This window comes from Chelonoidis abingdonii, chromosome 17 (assembly GCF_003597395.2).
Source record: "Chelonoidis abingdonii isolate Lonesome George chromosome 17, CheloAbing_2.0, whole genome shotgun sequence".
Taxonomy (NCBI): Eukaryota; Metazoa; Chordata; order Testudines; family Testudinidae; genus Chelonoidis; species Chelonoidis abingdonii.
Window position 1 is genome coordinate 18,696,663 of NC_133785.1, and position 24,820 is coordinate 18,721,482.

Below are 24,820 nucleotides of genomic sequence, written 5' to 3' on the forward strand. Positions count from 1 at the left end.
GTCTCTCACTGCTGCCTCTGTCTCACTCATGGCCTTCCAACTCTGTGCCTGGCAGTCCACGCCACACACCGCACCACAGGCCCCCAACAAGCACTGGGCTGCTGGCAGACCCCTGCCCCCTCCCTTATCTGGCTTGTTGGTTTCTCCGCCTTAGTCTCCCCTGCAACCTCTTCCAACAGAACTCCCACTGAAACTCCCCTGTTAGCAGCTCTGTTTGCTGGCTCCTGTGCCGCTGCAGCTATTCAAATTTGGGAGACTTTGAAGCAGCATTTTGACGGTGAGCCACAGTAATGTCTTTCTTTCTGTAATGAATTGTGCCATGTATTGTGTACTTGCCACATTGAATGACTCCTGTAATGATTCCTGCCTGAGCATTAATTTAGTCTGCAAATGTACTAGTTTCTACTGTGTATGAATTTCTGTTGCAAGCATCCTGTGTAGGTCACGAATAAAGAATCACTGTCTTTGTAAGACTAAATTTTTATTAAACAGCAATACACAGATTGACATTTCTTACAAGGGACATGACAGTGAGCAGCACTCTCTGAAGTGAGGATCTCATAGCTATGTGTAAGTCCAGCTGTCATTATGGAAAATGTCCTTGCGTTGGAGGTTACTGTGATGGGCCAGGAATGTGTATGGGAAGTTTTGGGAGAGCAATGAAGGCAGTTCTGTATGGGCTACAGGGGGAGTCAAGCACACGTGTTCCCCCTGCAGCTCATCAGGGACCTCAGCATCTCTGTTTGGTCCTCCATGAACTTTATTATCTGCTCCTGGCTCTGTATCATCTGCTGGCTATTCATTTCTAGTATTTTGATTGTGTCTCTCCATGCTTATCATCGGCCTGATCTGATGGTTACAGCTCTTTACGAAATATGTCCTCCTTACTCTTCCTCGTTCACTACTTTATCTGATGGAGGCGTTCTGTTGGTGTGGAGCTGGCCCTCAAGGGCACATCTGCAGAAGCAAAAGAAACAATACACAGAATCAATATTATGTGTGCACTCAGTCTTGAATCATAAAGGTTACATACACCTCTTTCTCACTTTCCCATGGCAAGCATGCAGCACAGCCAGGAGGAAGGTGCAAAAAAGGACAAAGGGTCTGGGTGAGTTCAGAAGGGGATCAGTATAAGCGCCTAGGTATGCTAATCTGAATCCTGGCACCGTTTTCCACAGATGGAGGTGATCAAAGCTGATGTCTCAATACTGAGGGTAACCGAAGATGCAAGGATGCATCTCTTTCATGTGTGTGACTTCAGACAAGGTCTGTATGCTGCTTGCCTGTGTGCTGCTTTGGTTCCTCCAGAAGTAATTGCCAATTGGTGCAGCAAAGTTTCCTACAAAGGGGGAAGAAACAAAGCAGCTCTGCCAAGGAATCTTCGGCAGAGGATTGCAGAGTATCTACAGGAAAGTTTCCTAGAGATCTCTGAAGGATTCCCAGGAGATGTGTGCGCATTAACAAACTTCTCCACAGGGCCCCCACTATGTAACTCCATAGGGTAATATGAAGCAGATACAAACAGCACCTGGTGGTGTTAATTTCCTCCCTTCTCCCACGTGCACCACGTGACAAAATAAAGGACACATCTAGCTCATGTAACCATGCACTATCAAAGCAAAATGAGAACTTACCGGAGCTCTCCTCTCCAGCTTCAGGGATGCCAGAGCCAGAACTGGCTAAACCATTCTGGAGTCAAAAAGAGGTCCTGGCTGCCATGCCACCAGACAAACCTGTTGCCTGTGTCGCATCCTTTTCCAACTCTACCTTCTCATCCACCACTTTGTCCTTGGGGTTGAATCGGCTGCCTCCAGTCCTGCCAAAGTATCCATGGGGCTCTTGGCAGTGGAGATGGGGTTGCTGCTGAGGATGGTGTGCAGCCCCTCATAGAAGCAGCATGTTTTTGGCATTGCATCAGACAGATAGTTGGCTTACTTTGCTTTCTGGTACGCCTGCCTCAGCACCTTGATCTTAGCACAGCACTGCTGTGTGTCCCTTTTGTGCCCTTTCTCATCCATGCCACGAGCCATCTGCTTGTCAGTGTCAAAGTTCTCCTGGCTGGATTGGAGCTGCAATTGCACAGCCTCTTCTCTCCACAGTCCCTACAGATCCAACAACTCTGGTGTACTGCAGGTGGGAGAGCACTTGCTGCAGAAAGCCGGCATGGTCAGCTGGGAAGATGCGATGTGAGCTGTCCGCCACGAGCAAACAGGAAGTGGAATTTAAAAAAACCCTGGTGCTTTAAAGGGGGAGGGGCATGTGCCCATGTACCTGGCTGAAGGGCAGCAGAGTAGAAACTGCTTACCAGAGCAGTCATGATGGGCATTGTGGGACACCAGGAGGCCACTTAAGGTGACATAAGCAAGCGCACTGTTTACACCAGTGGTTTTCAAACATTTTTTCTGGTGACCCAGTTGAAGAAAATTGTTGATGCTCGCCACCCAGCGGAGCTGGGGATGAGAGGCTTGGGGTATGGGAAGAGTCTCAAGGCTGGGGCAGAGGGTTGGGGTGCGGGGGTGAGGGCTGCAGCGTGGGGCTGGGAATGAGGGGTTCAGGGTGGGGGAGGGGGTTCTGGAGTGAGGCTGGGGATGAGGGGTTTGGGGCACAGGGTTGGCGCTCCGGGTTTGTGGGGGGACTCAGGGCTGGGGTTGGGGCTTTAGCTTTGGGGCAGGGCTCAGGGCTAGGGTAAGGGATTGGGGCACGAGGTTGGGGGGCCACTTGGGGCAGGGGATTGGGGCTCCAGAGTGTGGGGGGGCTTACATCTGGCAGCACTTGATCAGTGATGCAGCTGGGGGCCAGAGGCAGGCTTCCTGCCTGTTGTGGCACCGTGGACTGCACTGTGCCCCGGAAGCAGCCAGCAGCAGGTCTGGCTCCTAAACCAGCAAAATGATGAGGTACCTCCCTGTTAGGCTGGGGAGCTCACATGGACAGTTACATGATGCAGGGCACTTGAATGCCCTGAGAGACCAGAATGTACGTCAGTTTTCTGGAACTCTCAGCATTCTGAGAAGCTGAGAAGCTTGCAAAGCCTTCTACCATTCATCCAGTTTTAGCATGTATTCAAGACAACGTTACAAGCCCCACATCTCAGGCATGGAGAGGAGACTTCATTCCCTCAACATTCAGTGAGCGCTGACATTTTGTCTGCAGAGAACAAAACTGATCAGAAAGTCACCTAGACTGTTTGTTGCTGTAGCAGAATGAATTCTAGGTCAAGCTGTATACTCCCAGAAAGTCTCTGAGTGAATCTCTGGTAGCATCCTGCTCGACCGGTTGGCACAACTCCCTGCCCCACACAAAGTAAGGGCTCACTCTACAAGGGCACAATGGGCCTCAGTGGCATCACTTCAACAGGTGGTATTCAACATTTCCAGGGCAGCTATGTGGAGTTCCATCTGCATGTTCACAAGACATTATGCCTTGGTCTAAGACTCCTTTGCTGATGCATCCTTTGGGGCAGTTGTTCTACAAGCTGCTATACCCCATGCATCCTCCTATCCTGCTCCTTTTTGAGAACTGCTTTTCAGTCAGCTACAGTGGACTACACTGAGGGACAAGCACTCGGAGAAGAAGGGAAAGTTACATACCTTGTTGTAACCGGAATTCTCCAAGAGGCATAGTCCTTATGTGCATTCCACTACGTATCGCCTTCCTATCTGCTTTGGATTATGACTGTATTCACAGTAGAGAAGGAACTAGAGTAGGCGGTCAGTCTGCACCACCTTTACAACCTCAGTACGGAGCACAAGGAGAGCAGAGCTGCAGGTTCAGATCAATGGACACTGATTGCAAGAATTCTCGTCCCAGGCCCATGGAGCGCATGCGTATCCACAGTGTAATGCACATAGCAACCATGCATCTCCAACTCCAGTTACAACACCGAAAATAACTTCCTTTTCCTTGGTGTAACCACTAGACTACTCTTTCTCTGCAGCTCCAGGCTCTGAATATGAGTGAGCTCAGATTCAAAATACAAATATATTCAGAAATAGGGGAGGGAGGAATAATGTGGTGGCAAATTAAATTGCTGCTTGTATAATTTTTGTTCTCTCCTTCGTTTGCTCTTAGTGTGGAAATATGTCTCAAATATATAAATGCAAGGATGAGAATTGCTGCCAAAAACTGTCAAGTTTCTGGAACTTTCTGCCCTTGATTATTCACATTATAAACCACTCATCCTCTTCCCCCCCACCCAACTAGTACAGTGCTCTGAACCACCACTCAGTCAGATCTGTGTGTATGGTTCATCTTCTGTGCCTTTGATGTGCTCCGTAACGCAGGCAGAGAGAGGTCTGAACATCTTTCTAAAAACCTGACAGTTCGTGTGACAATCTGTCCACAAATCCACAGGCTTCCTGTCAACCAAATGAGCTTTTGAATATCAGAGGCTTTGGGAACAGCGCTTACAGCGTCGCCCATGCGCTGAGGCGAAAGTACAACGAGTTTCATATGTAACCTGAGAGATGCTCTGCATTTTCCTTATTCATTTTGGGGACGTCTCATCATTGCTTGTTGGCTGGTTCTCAGCCCTGCACATGTCAGGGTTATTTAGCAAAGCTTGATTTGCTGGGAACTGCATGCAGAGTAATTTGCAGTTGGAGGAGAAAAACCTGAAAAGGGGGCGGGAGGGGGGAGAAGGAAAATTGTAGACCAGACTGTTCTCCACCCCTCCTTCCCCCCCCCAACAAAAACAAAAATTTTATTTTTTTTCCATGGGGTTTTCTGTGTCCATGGTGGTGCACTGACATGACCCACCTTCTTCTGTTCTCCTTCACCTCTGCATATACCTCCTGTCTGTAAGTCCCCCACCCCCCCCCCGCCCTCCATTCTGGGCACTGAATGCCTCTTGGAACCCAGTCAGCTGCATTCTTCGACTACCTGTTGTGCAAAAGTTTAGGTCTGAGAATGTAATCCAGGTCTCTTGTATGGAGGGACAAAGGTTGCTTACTAGGCAAGTCTCCTGCAGTTCCTAAATAAGATTTAGTCTGGCAGGGGCATTCATGGTGAGAAACCCCCGACTTTTAGCTACAGCAGTCTTGGTAGGAGGAGGGGACTTTGATGTTCAGAAACCCTTGATGAAGGCTTCTGCCAAATACTAGCCTTTGGACAGTCATTACAGTCTTTTAAACAAATCAAACGCCCCTCTAATGCAGAGGGGGTTGACGGTGGAATGTATTTAATAATATCCCCCTTTTAATATGCTGCAGTTACCTGAAGACACTTAGGTTTATTGATGAAGTGCTGATCATTATCTCGATTGAAGCTTTTGGTTATGCAGACTAGTAGCCCTGCACCCCTCACAAGCCGCTTGCTCCTTACCCCACTCTTAATATAGTTACTATGTGCTTGTTAGAGTTGTAAGGAGCAGTTTGCGCTGAGACCTTTCTGCTTTTGTAACCCTGATCTGTTGGTAGAATCCATCTGTTGCTGTGTGGCTGGCAGTGCTGCCAGGCTACCCAGATAGAGGCATTGAGCAGAAACTGTCATGCCCTGAAGCCTTTTGGGTGCTTTTTTATCTGTACAGTACTATCAGGTTGAGGTGTTCCGTAAAGCAGATGCTGAAAAACCTTGATGCTTAATCAATGGTGGTGAGGCCTGTTTACCTGCAGTTGTCAGGTATAATTGATTATAGCATTTACTGTGAATTCCTCACCTAGGACTTCTAACTCCTATATTGGACTTTAAACTAGAAAGAGTGTGTGTGAGGATATTCTTCCAAGGCATTTTAAATGTGATTCTGAGGCTTCTGCATTGCCCGATGCTGTCCTTGTCAGAGAGTCTTTGTTGCCTGCTGGCATTTTATGGCCTTTCTCCATGAAGCTGATTTTGCTTTTCTGTATTTAAAACACCATTGATGTTTCACAGCAAATTTTGCAGGCTATCTACTTTAACTCAGGCCTGTTTCTACATAACATGAAATTTTCCACGTTTTGGTTCCCTTTATTATTGCTAGGGTTATTCATTCTTTGAGTTTTTGTTTGTCTACTGCTTGTCTTTCCAGCCAGAAGCTATTGGCCTCATAACCACATATGAGGATTGAGCTGCTGGGACACTGACCTCTAAAGAACTATTAAGACCTGTTTCCATGAAAATGGGGGTGTGGGGAGAGGAATAGAATTCAGTTTTTTTTAATATCAGAAGTTTTAAAAACTCAGACTTTTGTTCATATTTTCAATGGGATATAATGGCTTTCTAAAGGAAGAGTTGCTGAATTTGGACTTCTGAGGGGCACATTGAGACATTTGGCCCTGGGCACAAAAGAGAATGTGTATTTATACAAATAAAGGTTTTAACTAGTGTATCTGCTCTGGAACCCTCTTGCTGAAGGCACCCTGGTTCCTGAATGTGACCCCAGCATCATCGAAGCCCAGTGTCAGACTGTAAGTGTGTTCTTCATCTGATACAATAGCCTGCGTACTGGACTGGGAACTAGGAAGTCCTGAGATCTAATCTTGTTTCTGATGTATGCCCTTCTGTGGTTTAGGACAAGTCACGTAACCACTCAGTGTCTCATTTTCATCACCTGCAAAATGGGACTAGTCAGTCATCTCCCTCACAGGGGGCATTGTGAGAGCTGATATTGGTAAAGCACTTTGGATATGAAAAGCTTTCTATAGCTGTTAAGTATTGTCTTGCTTTCACCCATGGGTAGAGTTGCACCAGATTTATTCAAACAAAAACATGTTCCTGCCACTGACTAGTTTAATTTCCCCTTTGCTGGTATTGCAGATGTAGCTCTTCTCCTTGATTCTGCAGTGAATCCTAATCTAGCATTTATGATCTCACAGCCTGTTGCCAAGGGAATGAATTGGGTGTCACAGATTCAGCACTCTGACTTCACTGCAGGCTCAAGTAGGAGTGGATGAGCCCACGCTTGAACAGCAAATACCAGAGCTTCATTTAGAAGCTGCCTTTGGATAGTAACTGCACTTCCCCCATTATTCCCTGTATCTTCCCAGTGCTAAGCCTAGGAGAAAGGAAGTAAATTCTCATAAAAGATGCACTTCAGTTTAATCCATTACTCCCAGGAGCCACATGTAGCATGCTTTATATGTTCATTTTTCCATTTGCAAAGAGTGCTTGTTCGTTATCCTTCACGTACATTTACACATAGCAACAGTGGAAAACATCAGCTGTGTGTATTTGCTGGACCAATGTCAGCAAATCAGAAACAGGAGTTCTGCAACACCCCCACCCCAAGACTTGAAGGTACCAGCCTTTGCAGTGTGTCCTGAAGATCCAAAACTCAGCTCTTTCAGACCAAAGCACAAGTGTATATTGGAAGCAATTCCAAAGGGTTATCCACTGAAAAAGACTAATTCAAGGGACTATCTGCTTGCAGCTTCAGGATTTGTGGGTGGGGAAAAACTCTCAGCTCACCAGGTTCCAGTCTCTGGGGGACTTCTTGTAGATGAGAACCAACAAGTTGAGTTACAGTCTATGAGGCTATTAGAGTCTCTGGAGCACAGGTCCAATGTGCTCCCTATAGGAGATACTGCTGAGCACATATGGCTGCTGCAGTCTGTGCTAGCTGAAGTTTTCGGTTGACCTTCCTCTGTTGCTCCCATGGGAGCAGTAGGCTTCTAAGCACTCTCTCTAAACCAGAAGTTCTCAAACTTTTCTTTGTTGATAGACACCTTTTGAAATGCAGTATTAATCACTGACCCCCAACTGAGAAACTGATTGACAAAAGTATGTGTGTACTTCATATAAATATGTACTGTTTGTAATGTTTTAAGAAAGAGAGTGTCATAAATATAAAGGGAAGGGTAACAACCCTCCTGTATACAATACTATAAAATCCCTCCTGGCCAGAGACACCAAAATCCTTTTACCTGTAAAGGGTTAAGAAGCTCAGGTAACTTGGCTAACACCTGACCCAAAGGACCAATAAAGGGATAAGATACTTTCAAATTGGGGGGGCAGAGGGAAGAGTTTTGTTTGTGCTCTTTGTTTTGGTGATGGTCGCTCTTGGGACTAAGCGGGATCAGACATCAACCCATGTTCTCCAAATCTTTCTGAACAAGTCTCTCATATTTCAAACTTGTAAGTAACAGCCAGGCAAAGAGTATTAGTTTATCCTTGTTTTCTCAACTTGTGAATTTTACCTTTGCTAGAGGGAAGTTTATCCCTGTTTTGTTGTAACTTTGAAACTAAGGCTAGAGGGGGTTCCTCTGGGCTTTTTGAATCTGATTACCCTGTAAAGTTATTTTCCATCCTGATTTTACAGAGATGATTTTTACATTTTCTTTTTAATAAAATCCTTCTTTTGAGAACCTGACTGATTTTTCCATTGTCCAAAGACCTAGGGGTTTGGGTCTTTGATCACTTTGTAACCAATTGGTTAGGATATTATTCTCAAGCCTCCCAGGAAAGGGGGTGTAAGGGCTTGGGGGGATATTTTGGGGGAAGAGGAACTCCAGGTGGTCCTTTCCCTGTTTCTTGTTAAATCGCTTGGTGGTGGCAGCGTGCCACATTTTAACCTAAGCTGGTAGAAATAAGCTTAGGGGGCTTTCATGTGGGTCCCCACATCTGTACCCTAGAGTTCAGAGTGGGGAAGGAACCCTGACAGAGAGTATAAGAGTACTTACAGATATCAGTCAGATGGGTGTTCCTGCTTCTGACTGCAAAGTCTATCCATCCTTGTGTGATACAGAGCCAACGTGGGGGGGAGGTGTGCTATGTGAGGTCACGTGCACCCCCAGATTTCTGCCTTCCATTTGACCCTCCTCCCTGAAGTGCTGATGTAGCAGGGCAGAGCAGTGGTGTGCCTCCTTGGCTAGCTGTGCCTGCTCATGGAGTGAATGGCTGTGAGGCAACCACTTCTGATGGCAGGGAGAGATCTCTCTTCTGCAGTGATGCTGCAATTTTTGGTTGCACCCCCTCCAACCCAGATAGGCTGGTGGCCAAATGAGGTTAGTTGGGAATGGAGGTGGCGCTATCTCCCTGAAACCCACCTCGCAGGGCTGGCCTGAGCCACCTATCACCACTCACCCACCTGAATGTTCCTCTGTGCCCTCTCGTTTGAAAAACTCTGGCACTCCCTCCCCAAGAGCCGTGGCATTGTCTTCCCCTCCCCCTAACATTTCTCCACACCCCTACTTTGAAAACCTCTGGCACTCCCTCCCCGAGCCCTGCCATGCAAGGCCGGCCCGAGCAGCCTGGTTTCACCGCTCGCCCACCTGAATGTTCCTCTGTACCCCCCTCATTTGAAAACCTCTGGCACTCCCTCCCTGAGCCCCATGGAATTGTCTTCCCCTCTGTAACCGGGTGTGACTCACCCCTGCAGCGCCTCCTGCTGGTCATTCCTGGGAATTAGCTCAAATTTGCAGCTGGAGCACCCTCTGCAGGCTGGTGATTTGCCTTCCGGCTTCTGCTACTGGTCCCGTGTCCCTCCCTGTACTCCAGTGTCCCTTTTACGTGGGGTTCTGCCCCGTGGCAGTAACCCCTTTCTCCTTAGGGTTTCCCCTCCCTGGGAACCCCCCACTCTATTCCCACTTTGCCTCAGTGTCTTGGCTACTGCCAGTCATTGTCTAGCCCCATGCCCTGGGACAGACTGCAGTATCAGCCACTCATCATTAGCAAAGGGGTTCGGACCTGCCGCCTTGGCCTACCCCTAGGTTGCACCCTGCAACCCCAATACCTCCTGGCCTAATTCTAGGCCACAGCCTGGGGCTTTCCAGGCCAGAGCTGCTCAGCTCCTCTGCCTTTCCGCAGCACTGCTTTACCCTAGGTACCTGCTCTGGTTTTTGGCAGCTAGGCCCTTCTCCCTCTACAGGCAGAGGAACACTCTCTGCCTTGGCTTCTCTGGCTTTCTTATTAGGCCCTGCTGCTCAGTTTGGGGTGTGGCCCCAGCTGCAGCCACTTCCCCAATCAGCCCAGTCTAAAGGCTGCTTTCTCCAGCTACAGCCCCTTCCTGGGCTGTTTTTAACCCCTTCAGGGCTGGAGCAGGGATCCACCCTGCTACACCCTCCCCCAAACATTCTTCCTCACCCCTAGTTTGAAAACCTCTGGCGTTCCCTCCCTGAGCTCCGCTGCGTGTTGTTGTCCCCCTCAAACATTTCTCTGCATCACTGGGGGTGCAAAGGAACATATAGGGGGAGAGCGGTGACGCCAGGCAGCTCAGGTTGGCTCCATACAGCGGCGCTCGGGGAAGGAGCACCCCCGACTCACCTCAGCGGGCCACCCAGCAGATGTGCGAACTCTAAGGACCCCCTGCGGTCAATGGACCCTAGTTTGAGAACCACTTCTCTAAACATCTGTGGCAGCTGCTTCATGAGCTCTGTGCACAAATGACAGAAGGCAGCAGACATGCACGTTCTCATGAGTGTTATGTGAGTCTTAATCTCTGAGTTTAGTGGCATTGGGAAGCAGGGGTTTAAAATCTTTTTTGTAGACACTTGTGGCGGAGGTGGTAAAGTCTCCCTTGTCTTGCCCCTTCTCCTTGCCTTTCATTTTGTATTTATCCTCCTGTGGACTAGAGCATATTCCTCCCTTATAGTGGACATGGGAGACACCCATTTCTGTCAGCTTCTTTAGGGCCACGTATTAGAAAGTTTGTTGAATGCTCCAGAGTGCACACAGACAGGGTGATGGTGATTGGAGGTGGGGGGGCGAGAAAAGTGAAGCATCTGTCAGGTGTTAGGCAGATTTAACCATTTAATCCCACAGCTGTCGTCTGCAGCATTTGTCAAGGCCTCCAATGGCCTGCTCTGTTTCATCAGAAGTATCACTAGCATTCATCTAGGCTGGCAACATTTCAACAGACATTAATCCTCTTTGTATCTTTAAGCACTGTGACCACTGACAAGATTCTATACACCAAGGTGTCAAAATACCTCAAGATAGCTTTGGTATCTGTTGTCTTTTTATATCCAAAGAGCCTCTAATCCACTGACCCAGTTCTTAACCTGATGGGTAAATCTGTGTTCTGGTGTTAGAGCTTTTTGTTGCTGCTGCTGCTTAAGGTTAGCACAGCATTTCACCTAAAATCTGATTAGTTTCAGGTTTTTCTCACTTCACTCGCGTTCTTGTGTCAAGTGTTTCACATATCATAGTGAACAATGCACATTCTACTGAGGTGGTATATAATGGACTTCAATGTAAGGGCAAAACTGAGCTGGCAAGGTTTTTCTCATGACACTTCAGCTATTTCTATTTCTGAAATAAACCAAGAAGTGCTTTCCTTGCTATATTTTGAATTTTCTGCTTTCGCTCTTGGAAGAAACCAGACAGTACAGAAGAATATGAAAACATACTGGAGCCTGTGTGTATGTGGGGAATTAACCAAAAATTATTTTGAACCTCAGTTGTAGTGGGGAAGGGACGTTTTTATTTCAAGGCGCTTGTGTGTGTATGAAAGAGAGCTCTGAGACTATATTTTCATATTCTCACCATCAACCCACTACTTACCAGAAGAGGTAAACCCTTTGAATTTGCACTGCATTAGTGCCGCTTGTTCACACTCTAAAGACAGAATCCCAAAATTGCCAACCCCAAACATCAAAAATCATGAGTCAGGCCCCCAAAACTCATTTGATTTAGATAAAAATAATACATTTCAGATTCTTTTCCTTTAAGCCTTTTGGGTTCATGTGGGGCACATTATCAAACTTTATTTTCTGCACCATAAAGGCTGGAAATTTAGAATATTTTTTTTTAATGGCAGCTCAAATTCTCATGTAGCCACTTGTCTCCAGGAGCTGGGGCTTTAAAAAAAACAACATTAAATATCATGAGACTCATTATTAAAATCATGAGAGTTGGCAATACTGTGAGTGTGGGATGTTTTCTGAGCATATTTGCAACTGAATCTCCTTTTCTAATTTAGGGTTCTTTACGCCATATATGGCCAATAGTCTCTCTGTTGGGGCTGAGCAATGCCACAGCCAGGCCCAGCTTCAGACACCAACAGTACCTGTGGTTATGGGTGACCTGACGAAGTTGTCACCTAGTGTAACGTGGGTAAGATGGTTCTGCATTTTCACATGGCTGCCTGTTCTGAGCTTTCAGGCCAGTTAGAAAGTCCTGGGTTAATATTAGCCACTGGAATGTTCTGTCACGGTGTGGTGGTGCACAGGATCGCACTGGGAGGATTCAAACTATGACAAGAGGCAGCAAATTTTGCAGATGTAGATTGAATGTGAGGAACTCTCAAAACTACTCTCACTGGGGGAAAAAGCCCCAAAACTGTAGAACCACCTCTGCTCAGTGCTCAGATTGAGAGGCAGTTGGGTGGAATTTGTTCTTATTAAATGATTTGGAGAATTGGTCTGAAATTCAATAAAGAGCAGTGCAAAGTTCTACTCTGAGGAAGAAAAGAGTTAGCTACAAAATGGGGAATAACTGGTTAGGCAGTAGTACTCCTGAAAAGGCTCTGGGGGTAATTGTGGATCAATGAATTAGTTAACAATGTGATGCGATTGCAGAAATGCCTAATATCATTCTGGATATATTACATACAACACTCCTACACTAGTTGCTATGTTCTACTCAGCACTGGTGAGGCCTCAGCTCAAGTATTGGGTCTAGTTTTGAATGCTACCCTTTAAGAAAATGTGGACAAATTGGAGAGAGTCCAGAGGGAGAACAACAAAAATGATCAAAGGTTTAGAATACAGACGCTCCCCGGGTTACTCATACCCAATTTATGGAAATCCGCACTTGCGGAAAAAGTTCCGTAAGCTTTATTTATTTATTTATTTTATTTTTGTGTGCGTAATTGTTGGAGATACGTTCCCGACTTACCCAAAATTTGACTTACGCAAGGCGTTCCACAGGAACACTTGCATAAGTCAGGGAGCATCTCTAACTTATGTGGAAAGGTTATAACTCTGATCGTATTCACTCTTGAGAAAATAAGCGTGAGGGGGAGACCTGGTAAATCTTGACATATGTTAAGGACTGTTATAAAGAGGATGGCGACCAATTGTTCTCCATGTGCACTGAAGGTAGGACAAGAAATAATGGATTTACTCTTCAGCAAGGGAGATTTAAGTTAGATATTAGGGGAAACTTTCCAACTATAAGGATAGTTAAACTCTGGAATAGGCTTCCTAGAAAGGTTAATCTGAAGGAAGGACAGAAGTGAATGAGCAGCCCCCTTGTTCTGCTCCCCCATCTGGCTCAGGGTAGGACTGAAGTGAATGAGCAACCCTCAAAGAGGAAGAGGCCCAAAGGGATGGGGAAATCTTTTTAACACTTCTAGTTGCTGAGCAAGCCCAGGTTTGAATGGCTAATCTGGAACTTTTTCTTCTTTTGGAAGCACTTAACAATACTGATTAATAACACTGGAAGCAGTAAGTCTTCCCAAAATGAAAAACAGAGGAGTAACCCAAAAGCAAACCGAAGAGGAATCTAGATTGGTGGGAAAGGGGATTAATTGAATCCGTGCTTAGATTTCCTACCTCCCTTTTTGAATTTGGCATTTTAAATTCCTTTCTGTGCCTCCTACACCCCCCACCTCCCATTATAATCCCCAGTGACACCCACATCAGACTTGCCAGGCTGTCGGACATGTGGTCTGGCAGGATTGTCGTCTTTTCCTCCCCCCGATCACTGAGGTTGAGGTGCCCTTCCCAATCAGAGTTCTCATTTGTCTGCCTCCCAGCCAAGTTGAGAGGCAGAGTGATGTCTTACTGGTTCCATGCCTCAGTGTTTCTGTCCATGCTTGAGGATCCCACCCGATGTTGCCCAGGGGCTCAGGCAGGAACTTGATGCAGTAGTGGCATCATCAGTATTTTTACTACCTCTGTCAAAATAAAATCATTGGGCTGAACTCTCCCATAAATCACACAAAGGCCCTTGCACAAGTGCTTTAATCCTATAGTCCTACCAGCAAACAACTCTGCTGCTTTTTCCTTCCTTAGGTGGGTTAAATGCCAACTTCATGCTGGGCCTCACATACAACATATTTGTTCCTGTTTTCGTTGCCTGCTGCTGTTTCACTGCAAATTGCTGCAGACTAATGGTGTCTGATGGCATTACTTCCTATTGCTTGAAAAATGCTTAATTTTCCTACCTTCCTTTCTCTCTCTCTCTCTCACTTTCTCTCATTTTGATCTCACAAATCCAGATCCTTTGAGAAATCAGGTGGTATGAAATATGAAAATTGCTTGGGAAGTAATTGGAGAAACAGTGAGATTTATGAAACTCAGGGAGAATAACACTCATACCCTACGTTTTCACATTATTTCATTTTTAATGGCAAATTTAATTAATTGGCACATAGGTCTTTTGTAGGTTCATATGTGAATAAGCAACAGCAGGGAGCTGGAAGTCATTGGATCTGTTTACAGGGCAGAGAAAAAGGCTCCGTTAAAATTTGAACTTTTGTTATTGAAAGAAGTAAAAAGGATTTTGCAGCACAGAAGTTTGTCTGTTATGTAACAAATAAGCAAACAAAGACATTCATGACTGCTCGCTGGCAAAATTAATTTTGGATTGATTACTGATCGGTGATTTGTCAGGTCTAAAAGCGATTACGAGGTCAGAATTTGTGAAACAAATTCCTTCCTATGGTTTGTGTGTTACATAAATGTGGATATGTATAGAAATGACAAATAAATACCTTTAAACTGAGCACGTCATAAACCTTTCCATTAGCTAAAAGTCTCAAGACTTCTGTGGACTAGGCAGGTATTATCCCCCCACTTTACAGAAGGGAAACTGAGACACATAGATGGTGACTTGCCCTATTTCTTTTTCTAACCACTGAACAATTCTTGCAGTCTCTTGATGTGGAGGGCCAGAGTTGCAATCACTGGAGAAAAAGTTGGGAGGAAGAGAATTAGGTTTAATATAAAATGACAAAAATCAGGAGACAGGTAAGAGAGCAGCAAGGATGGCCCCTAAGGTGAATTTCAGTCTTTACCTCCAAGACTATTTTTCTCTCATCTCTTCATTAATTTTAAAAAGTGGTTGGTTCTTGTATAAGTTTGCATCTACTCTTTCAGATTGACTCAAGTCTGATACTCTTCACTAAACTGTTAAAGAGGAAACATGGTAGCTAGTCTACAAATTGCTCAAGGAATTTTCCTTAAAAAGCAAGTTGCATGGACATGGAGTTGAAATATAAAATTAATTCTCTTGTTAGGCTAACTGTGTTAGCAGCTAGCTTTGACACTTGCAAGTCAGTAACCTACAGGCTCCCCAGAGCAATTAAAAAAACTAAAACCAAAACCCCAAGCAGCACTGGAAACTCCTGTTAGAAATAACATAAGCTGAGCATTGGCCAAGAGGCCTGCCCTTCCCCACATGAGGTGTCTTCAGCAGTGTGACTCAAGATTGTTGCCTTGATGTGATCTGTTGAGAAGTGCATATGTTCTTTCATATTCATATTTTATATTGGTGGAGCCTAAGTTGTTTTGTAGCAGAATATGATGCCTGCTGGATGAGAAATGAATGTTGTTTATTATAGAAAACAATTACATCACAGGGTAGGGTACAAAAAAGGACAATCTTGAGTGATAAGCAATAATTTGCTTTGTTTCAGAATGCTGAAATTTACAAGCTGACATCAGAGCAATTCCATGAGGCAGCCACTGGTGCAGAGAACCACATAAAGTAAGAAGTCATTTCGGTTCTTTTCAACAGTTTTGTTTGTATTTATAATACTCTGTGTGCATAACCCCTGGATATTTACATAAATGAAGTGTGATGTTACCTCAGATTAAGCATTTAGAGACCTGAACCCTTGTAAACTCTCTCTCTCTCTCTCTCTCTTTGTGCTAAGTTTAAGGGAGAAAGTTGAGGGTCAAAGTGTAGAATTTTTTTGAAAATAAAAATAGGAGATGAGGATGTGGTCTAGAAAACACAAATTGGGTTCGAATGTTTTCAAGGCTTTTAGAATAGCAGTGAAAAGTATTTTTGGTTTACATTTAAACTGTCCACCACAGTGTTTGCAACCCAGACATTCCTGTTCTTATGCACTAGCCCAGCAAAGTGAAACTTTTTTTTTTTCCATTGTCCAGGCAAGAGAAATGTAAAAAGTAAATAGCATAAATGATGACACCTAAATAACACTAAAATCTGTTTTAATGATCATGTGTGTTTATAGTGACACAGATGAATTGTATTTTCTGAAATATGGTTTTTATCTTGGCTCGGAGTCCTTTAATACTGTGTCTATTCTTTTTGCCACTATAGTGCATTTCATGTCTAAATTCATCCATTTTTGTGTGCCAGTAGCCTTTTCCAGCTCATTGTTCCACATGTACTAACAGCTGTCTAAGAAAAAATATAAGTTTACGAGAATTTTTTACTGTTCATGAGTCCAGAGAAATTATACTGTTAAGAGCATCGTTTGTACCTCAGTTTGGTACAACAAACTGGAGTAACAACATATGCAGTCCAGTTGGATCAGGTCCAGACTGCATGATATTTAACTACATAAATAGATTATACACGTGTATGTAAGTGGGGCACACAGCACATTATATTGCATTTTTTTAAATTATGATTGGCTGCCAAATCATCACATAACTTGTTATAATTCTGCACTGGTGCTTGGACAGTTTGGTTGTTGCAAAAACTCACATGCAGTGTACTTATAAAATCAAGGTGCTGATACATCCCAGACATTTTCAGAGACCTCTCCTTAATATAATTTAAACTGTTGTTAAAATAAATTTTAAAAATTGTAGATGTGGTAATCAAGACCTGACAGTCTTTTCTTTAGCCCCCTTGGAGCAGAGAGAAGATATTTTATCTGAGTGTGCTTCCAGAATTGTGTAGCCAGTTGGTGAGAATACATACAACAGGGATATGTAACATAAATAATGAATTCTTAGAGGAGATTAAAACTCCAGGTTATAGCCTGTATTTGTTGTTATAGGCTGTGTCAAACCTGTTTTAGGACAGCCTTCAGTTGGATTCCCTTGAGGTTTATTTGACCTCCCCTGTTCCTTGCAAGATGAAGACCTGCAGCATATGTTACCATCTGATATTGCAGCCATTCCTCAAAATGGTAAACAGCTAAGATCAGTACAAAAGTAAATGACTTCCTGAGATCTAGCAAGAATGTTCTAGGGTCTTAGAGGTCCCTTCCCCTTTTCTTTGTGCCCCTAAGAGCAGCCAGTCTGAGATTTCCTACTTGCCCTTTCTTGTAATATTTTCTGTTGGAAGAGTGAGCAGACTTTAGGCCACTATAAATAGAGAGACTTTCTTTGGGTTCACTTAGATGGCAGCAACCTCCACCCTCCCCCACCCCCAACCAGATCTCTCGTTTGGCTCCAGTGTGGTATCTGTTTTGAAGTTCACATTGTTGTCTTGAAAAAAATAGCTTGGGAACCATGCTCTGGAAGCCTTGATTATTGGGAAAGGATAGGTTATGCAGGGTTGGTAAATGTGAGGGGCGGAGAAAAGTTCCTCACATCATCTACCTCTTTTGAATGATTTCAGAGTGGTATCCATGTTAGTCTGTATCAGCAAAAACAATTAGGAGTCCTTGTGGCTGTCATAGTAATATTCCTCGATTTGAACCTTAGAGTTCAAATATAAGGTACTAGCATGAAGTCCTCTAAGCTTAATCTCCAGCTTAGATCTGATAGGCTGCCACCAGGTCAGGAATTGATAGGGCCTGACCCCCCTTTCCTCTCTCTGGTGTCCCCAACCCTCCCCTGGGGGGACCTCCAGATAACCTGTTTCTTTGCTTCCCAAGAGATAAGCGTTCTTTTCCCTCAGGACAATTGAGATGCAAAATACCAACAGCTTGGCTTTGCCTTTCCCCGTTCCTGCCTTCCCGTGAGGGAGACAGATACCTGATACAGAGGTTTCAATTTCTCTGCCTTACTAGAAAAAGAACTTCCACAAGTTTTGAAAAAGAAAGCTTTATATAGAAAAAGAGAAAATACAGAATAATAACTTGCATAAAAATTAATACAGGCTCCTACTTAAGAAAATATGAACAACCCAGTCTGATTTAAAAAATAGCCAATTTAAACAGACCAGCAATCACACACAGTAAGTACAAAGCAAAGCATATCATAGCCGATTTTACTTTGTTTCCGTTTTGTACTCACTGCCTTTTAGTAGAATGAGAAGAAGATTGGAATTAGCAAGATAGCTTGTCCCTCACAGCCGAGGAAGCAACAAAGACCCAGCAATCCACATCTGTAAATACAACACAAAGCTCCTCATAGCCGAATTACTTTGTTTCCCTTTGTACTCACAGACTTTTGGTAGAATATTTGAGATAAGATGGAGTTAGAAGAAAACTTGTTTACTCATAGCCGAGGAAACAACAAAGACCCCGAGTATACAAATTCCCGCCCCTGACTTTAAACAATCCAGTTCTCTGAGTGGTCCTCTGGTCAGGTGTTTGGTTCTTTTTGTTCCCCCTTTACAGGAAAAGAAAATTAACCCTTACCTTACCTATCTACTTATGACAGTGGCATCTTAGAGACTAACACATTTATTTGGGCATAAGCTAGCCCACGAAAGCTAGCCTGCCCTGGCCCCGTGCTGTCCCATGCCGCTTCTGGAAGCGGCCGGCAACATGTCCCTGTGGCCCCGCGCACTGCCCTCACCTGCGGGTACCTTCCCCAAAGCTCCCATTGGCCGCAGTTCACCGTTCCCAGCCAATGGGATGTGCAGGCGGTGGTGCCTGCAGGCGAGGGTAGCGTGCGGAGCCCTCTGCTCGTCCCCTTTCCCCAGGGGCCACAGGGACGTGGTGCTGGCCACTTCCAGGAGCAGCGCGGGGCCCGTGACACCACGGGGTGGCAATCCTGCAGGCTGGATCCAAAGCCCTGATGGGCCAAATCTGGCCTGCGGGCCATAGTTTGTCCACCTCTGCCCTACATCCTTAAGCTCTGTGTTGGAATACGCCATCTAGGGGTTGATGGTGCCACATGTTAATCATACTGACCACCTTGCTTCTCCCTGCCAGCTTACCATCTTCGTGCGTGTGTGTGTGTGTGTTGGGAGGGGTGTTGCAGTAGTGCTCAGAGGCCTCATTCAGGATTGGGGCCTCATTGTACTAAGTGCTGTATAAACATATATGAACACACAATTCCTGCCCAAATTGCTTTACAGTCCTAAAACTAGAACAGAGCTAAGTCTTGGATGGAATGAGAGAAAGTTCCTTTGTGGGTATACATATCAGTATTCTGAATTTACTGGGTAGGACCAAACGTGTTTATGCTACAAGGTCCCTTTATCAGGCATTGTTTGTTGAGTACTGAAGAATGCAGAATTTGCCACCCGCATCCGAACTCAGTGAGCAACAAACCAACTGAAGGACTAGTCATGCTGTTTAGTCTTGAAGCACTAGACCATCTGTAATTCTGAAAGTAGTTTATCAAGGTGAATAAATTTGATTATCCCCATTATACAGATAGAGGAACTCAGACACAAACAAGGTCACACAGATTCTGCTAGGAATGAAACTCAGGTCTGCCAGCTCCCAGCCCCATGCACAGTGCACTTGACCACCACTGCTCCTGTATAACCTGAAGAAATGGGAAGTGGGGTGGTTCTTCCCTGTGCAGGATGCTCTGTCTCCATTCCATAATATCTCTCTCAGCCCATAACACCCAATCCCATCAGTCATGGTGGATCACTGGACTTACCTTCTCTACCTTGCATGCACACACACCTAATCAGACTCAGCTGTCCTGCATTTTTTCACCTTTTATCAAGTACCACATTTGAATTTGTATTTTAGCGTACTGAAGGGTGGGGAATGAAAAATGGGATTTCCCCTACAGTGAGTAAATTCTACTTTGCAGAGACCATATTGCAACAAAGGTCAAAGAAGCACAAATTACGGAGACTGCTTCTGTGGCATTTATAGGCATTTGAGAAGCCCTCTCTTTCTCTCTTTTAAATAGCTGCAGTTTTACACAAGTGGCCAAGTGCACTAGTTTTTTTCTTTTAGTATTTATATGGCTCTTCATGTATTCAGAGTGCTGTGCAGCTCTTAACTAACAAGTCTTTGCAATGTGCCTGTGAGGCAAGTGGGTAAGCCTTATTATCTCCATCTTCCAGGAGGGCAAATAAAGAAATAAAGTGCTCTGCCCCAGGCCACATAGTAAGTCAGCAAGAGAAGCACCAAGTATTGGCCACTGTTGAAGGCAGGCTACTGTGCATGGTGGACTAGTGGTCTGATCTTGTGTGAAGAGTCTTTGTTCTTAACCACATTATCTGAACCTAGACTCTACCTTCCTGTGAAGTATCTCAAGAAATTGCATAGCCATCCTCTCTGCATATTGCTCACTGTCCTGGGTTCTATCCAATTTGTCTCTGTCTTCCAAGAACCACCTCCTAGCAACAGGAAGCCAGTGAACAGACCTTGGAAAATAGGCAGTTCTTTCAGCACCTTTAGTAACATGCCCTTGTTGTTTGCGTGCTATGATGACTTGGAGCACTGCCATGGACACACTGTCTGTCTGATTTTATTATAATTGCTGCATTATTATTTTGCTCTTTGTTAACCAGTGGAATTAAAGTCTGGAGACTCAGAACTTTTCCTCCCTCCTTCCATGTTTAGCCAACTCTGCACATCAGTAACCACCCACAAAAGAAGCAGCATGTACATAAAAGACCAGTGCTCCCCACCCTTCACTTTGCTTCACATCCTTTTCTCAGTGCTCAGAGAGCCATGACTCAGACTGGGTTTAGAGAAGACAACTTGTTAATCCCCTCCCTGCTACAGAGAATAAAATGGCATTTCATTCCAAGCTCTATTAATGCGCTCGCTCCTGGGATAAAGCAGGAGTCCCAAAAGGCAGTGGCCAATTTTTTTTTCTTTTGCGTTGTCTTTGTCTTCTTTTGAGTGTTACATTTAGATTAGTTTCTGAGGATTAAATGTTATTACAGCCCCTGAATCTGTTAAGGGGGGGGAAAATCAGTGAAGAGGTTACGGCTTAGTGCAGGCACTCAAGATTTATCCTCAAAGTGCTGTTTTTTTTAATTTTATTTATTTTCTTTTGTTGAGTTTGACCTTATCTTATTTTTGTTGTTATTTTTTAAATTTGGAAGCAAAGATCAGCATGGTTGGGTGTGGGCATATGGCATTCTTTAAAAGGTAAAGCTGCAGAGTGGGGCAGGGGGATTAGGAAGTTGTTAAGAGATAAAATTGTTCTGGAGCTGAATAATTTCCCTCTGAGATCGTCTTATGGTCTGTTGAACTCTCTCTGAAGCTGCTTACCAAGAGCCCTATTGCTTAGCTCGCTATGCTGAGAGGACTGAGTATGCCATGTACAGTTATCAATGAGAATTTAAAGAATGCTCCTATCTTGTCATCCTGATAGAGATCAGCTTTGAAACCAAGGCAACTTTCCAATGGAAAGTCTGCCATCAAGATTTACTCCACATGGGACCTCATATCTAAGAGTTCATTTAATGACTCTAAGATCTTTAAACTTAATGGACATGAGTATTTAAGGTGATTATGTTAGAGAAACTGACAAATGGTAAGTATCCTCCTGGGCTTTGTATGGAAAGAAGAACTGCACAGACTTGGCACAGACATGGGGTAAAAAGCTTCTGGACAGACTGAGAGCTTGGAACAGCAAATTATTCTGAGTTCAATACCCTGAAAATTAGGATCTTATTACATTTCATGACAGGCTTTATAGCAGCAATAGGCCTTCACTGAAAGTGGCAATCATGAGCAAATCCCCGAGGAACTACCAGCTTTTTTGACTGGTTTCTTTAGGGTCTGGGAAGGTTCAGAAGATCATGCATGGTGCTACTTTGTTGGCTCATGAAATCTTAAGGTCTGAGATGGGACAGTTTTTAACTAGACCCATATATTTCTACTCAGGGGACTGCACACAGGGTAGAATTCTGAAGCAGACATTAAGTGGAAAATACTGAAGCACAAGAGGAAGAGGCAGGGACATTACGGGCTTCAAGCAAAATGGCTGTGGGATTTCTCCTATTATTGGATTAATAGATTCATGCATGGTTGAATTAGGGCCTAAGCAAGAGGGAGATAGTAACTTTCAGGGATACAAGACCAGCTACCCCTTGGAGCGCATCCTCACTTCATGTTGGGGTAAGAGCAAGTTTTACCCCACAGAAAAACGGTTTGGCTCTTCCCCCTCCTAAGGCTGCCTTCAGTGATCTGTTCCACATGCATGTCATATAAAGGGATACCATCACAGCCTGGCCGGCGATGCACTGACCCCTTGTGCCTCCAAACCTGGTCTGAGTTGGGAAATTGAAGTATTGCTGAAACTGGCCTTCAGGAACATGTTTTCCCCAAAGTGATATATAAAATGATACAAGTGCTAGAGTAGGTGGGACAGTACTGGCTTTAATGCCATTTCAGAAAGTGTGCGTGAGTTTTTATAGAAACAAGAGTTAATTATCCTTTCTTAAATGGTAGTTTGCCCCATTTACACTAGCACTTATCCATTTTCAGTACTGTTTCAGGAGGACCACTGTTAAACTCTTTCTAGCTGTACATTGATTTCAGGGTCTTGCACTCAGACCATTTGTAAGTTTTTCTGTTCTTGTGGTCCCTTCTGTCCTGGGAGGGTGGGATATTATAATGAGGATTGCACTGGCTGTGATGGAACTGCATAAATGTTCCAGTTGGCTTACTTTACTCTTCCTGGGAGTGGTTCTTAAAGCTTTAAATAGTTACTGCCACAGTGAAATGTTACCGGACAGAAGACATGACAGTTTGGATAAAGTGTGCTCTCTGCAATTCTTAGCATTCTAAGATGCTTGTGTCTAAACAAAAGCATATCCCTCCCGTGACCCAGTTCATTTAATGATATCCCAGTTTTGTATTTACAATATTGCCTCTTACTTCCTTGCGTTATTTGGGACAATGACTGAAAACGAGTATATAAAAACTGTACAGGTTTGTCACTATTGCAAAACCAATGGGAAAATGAGGGTTTTTCCTCACAAGTGCAGCAGTTGGTGTAGGTCAAAATGAAGGTGCAATGGTATAGCTGTGGGGTGAGGGTGGGAGGTTGAGACTGGACTAGCAGGGGAAGAATGACAGACTCTGTGGAGTTCGCTAGGGACTTTCCTGTTGCTATTGATTTCACATGGAAAGAACTTATATTATGGTGATGGGTGGCAGCATAAAACCCTAAGATAGGTGAATAGTATAAAGTGCATTGACAAAGCTGATTCTGATTATTTTCAGCGGCAATAATATGTACCGCCCTTAAAATAAAACCATGGTTAACATACTCTAAAACATGTTAAACAAAGCTGGCTGGCAGCTCAAATTTACTGCAAGACACAGACTTCTTCATCAAGAATAAAAGTGAAAATGGAACCAGAGCACTGACATGGTTGGTCTGGGGATTGTGTAGTGGGAAAAGCAACATGACTGAAGCAAGAACTTAACAGTTTCAGGATGTTTGAGACTCACCTGGAGGTAGTTTTCCTATGTGACTCCATACTAGTGACTTTTTAGGCCTTCTCCCTCTCCCAGGGAAGGTGCCCTGCGTGTTGATTAGTGACCTCAGGTTGGCCAGCACTGGATGTTTGCAGCTGCCTTTCTGTGCGCTGGTGGTGGTGATGGCCAGGGGTTGATATGAGGCTGAGGTCATCTGGAGAAGCCTTTACAAAAAATTGTGATGTCAGAAGCAATAATGCCTCAGAAACCACTTGTAACCAGTGAATTAATGACTTGTTTGCTAATTAGAAGCCTAAGGCAAAGCTGAGGCAACACTCCTAACAATCTGGTCATTAATTCACTAACAACTGATTTCAAGGGCAGTGTTGCTATTTTGAACAGTAATTGTATTCATGCTTCTGAATTATATGCTCTGTATGTGAGATACTTCTATTTATTATTGAATGTTATATTCTCCTCATGGGGTGATAGGAAACAAGGGAACGTGATATTGGAGAGAATTTGAGAAGTATTGAGGGGAGAGATTCTATATTCCAATATGTGCCCTGAATCTCCTCCTCCTGAGGAGATAATAGTCATGACATAGCTACACAAGCCTCCAACATGGTAAGTTGTCTCCCCAAAGATCAGTGTCCAAGCTGCCCTGCCTTTCCTTGTAGAGGGCAAGAGATAATTTTATAGCATCATACTCCAACGAGCACTTTATGGATGATCAAAATTCTTCAACTAAAATAGATTTTAATGTAAACTGTAGTGCAACCAGTAGCTTTCTGCATAGAGTTCCATTAACACTGAAACCTCACAATCAGTAGACCCTCAGCCTAATTTCAGTGTGTCTAGGCCTGCTGGAGTTTAGTTCATGCTTCTCATCCTCACCTGCTTCTTCCCTGTGTCCTGAGGTTGACCCCTGGAGACAGGTGCACACCCTGCTTTTCTGCCAAGCCTTCCAGCCCCATGTCTAATTCGGTAAAAATGTAGCACACGGGAGACCTCGTTACAGACTCCAGAGTAGTCCATAGGGATACTTCTTCCTTGGAGAAGATATTTCAGCAGTAAGCTGTCATTGACTGGAGCTGACTCTGATTATCATTAATAGCTGAAGGCAGTCACCCTGAAGTTGGTGCTGGTCACGTTAACTTGTATGAGGCTTTTGGTGCCAGTTTGAAAGCATATGGTTTCCTATGAATTGAAAAACATGTTCACTTAAGTTGTTTTCTATTGGAATTCCTTGTGTTCTTTAAATACTTTGCTGAGATTGTGTTGCTTGCCAAGAGCTGAGTTCAAGGGTTTGTGTTTCTCCTGCAACAGCAGCATTTCCAGTGCTTAAAAGGGTGGGTGAATGGTGGTGGAGTCAGTAGTGAGTGAATCACACAACATAGTGTAAGCATGATGATCTTCGAGTGCTTGCTCATATCCATTCCAGTTAGGTGTGCGCGCGCCGCGTGCATGTTCATCGGAGAAACTTTTACCCTAGCAACACTCGGTGGGCCG

General features: G+C 44.4%; 1 protein-coding gene across 5 annotated transcripts in view; it reads left to right on the plus strand.

Moving 5' to 3' along the window:
* Positions 1–24,820, plus strand: part of CHCHD6 (coiled-coil-helix-coiled-coil-helix domain containing 6) — a 191,841-nt gene that overhangs the window by 95,102 nt on the left and 71,919 nt on the right. For all 5 annotated transcript variants that reach the window (XM_075073085.1, XM_075073084.1, XM_075073081.1 and 2 more), the window contains one exon: positions 15,494–15,564. In XM_075073085.1, coding sequence (XP_074929186.1) covers positions 15,494–15,564 — 71 coding nt within the window. The remainder of the gene's footprint in view (positions 1–15,493; positions 15,565–24,820) is intronic.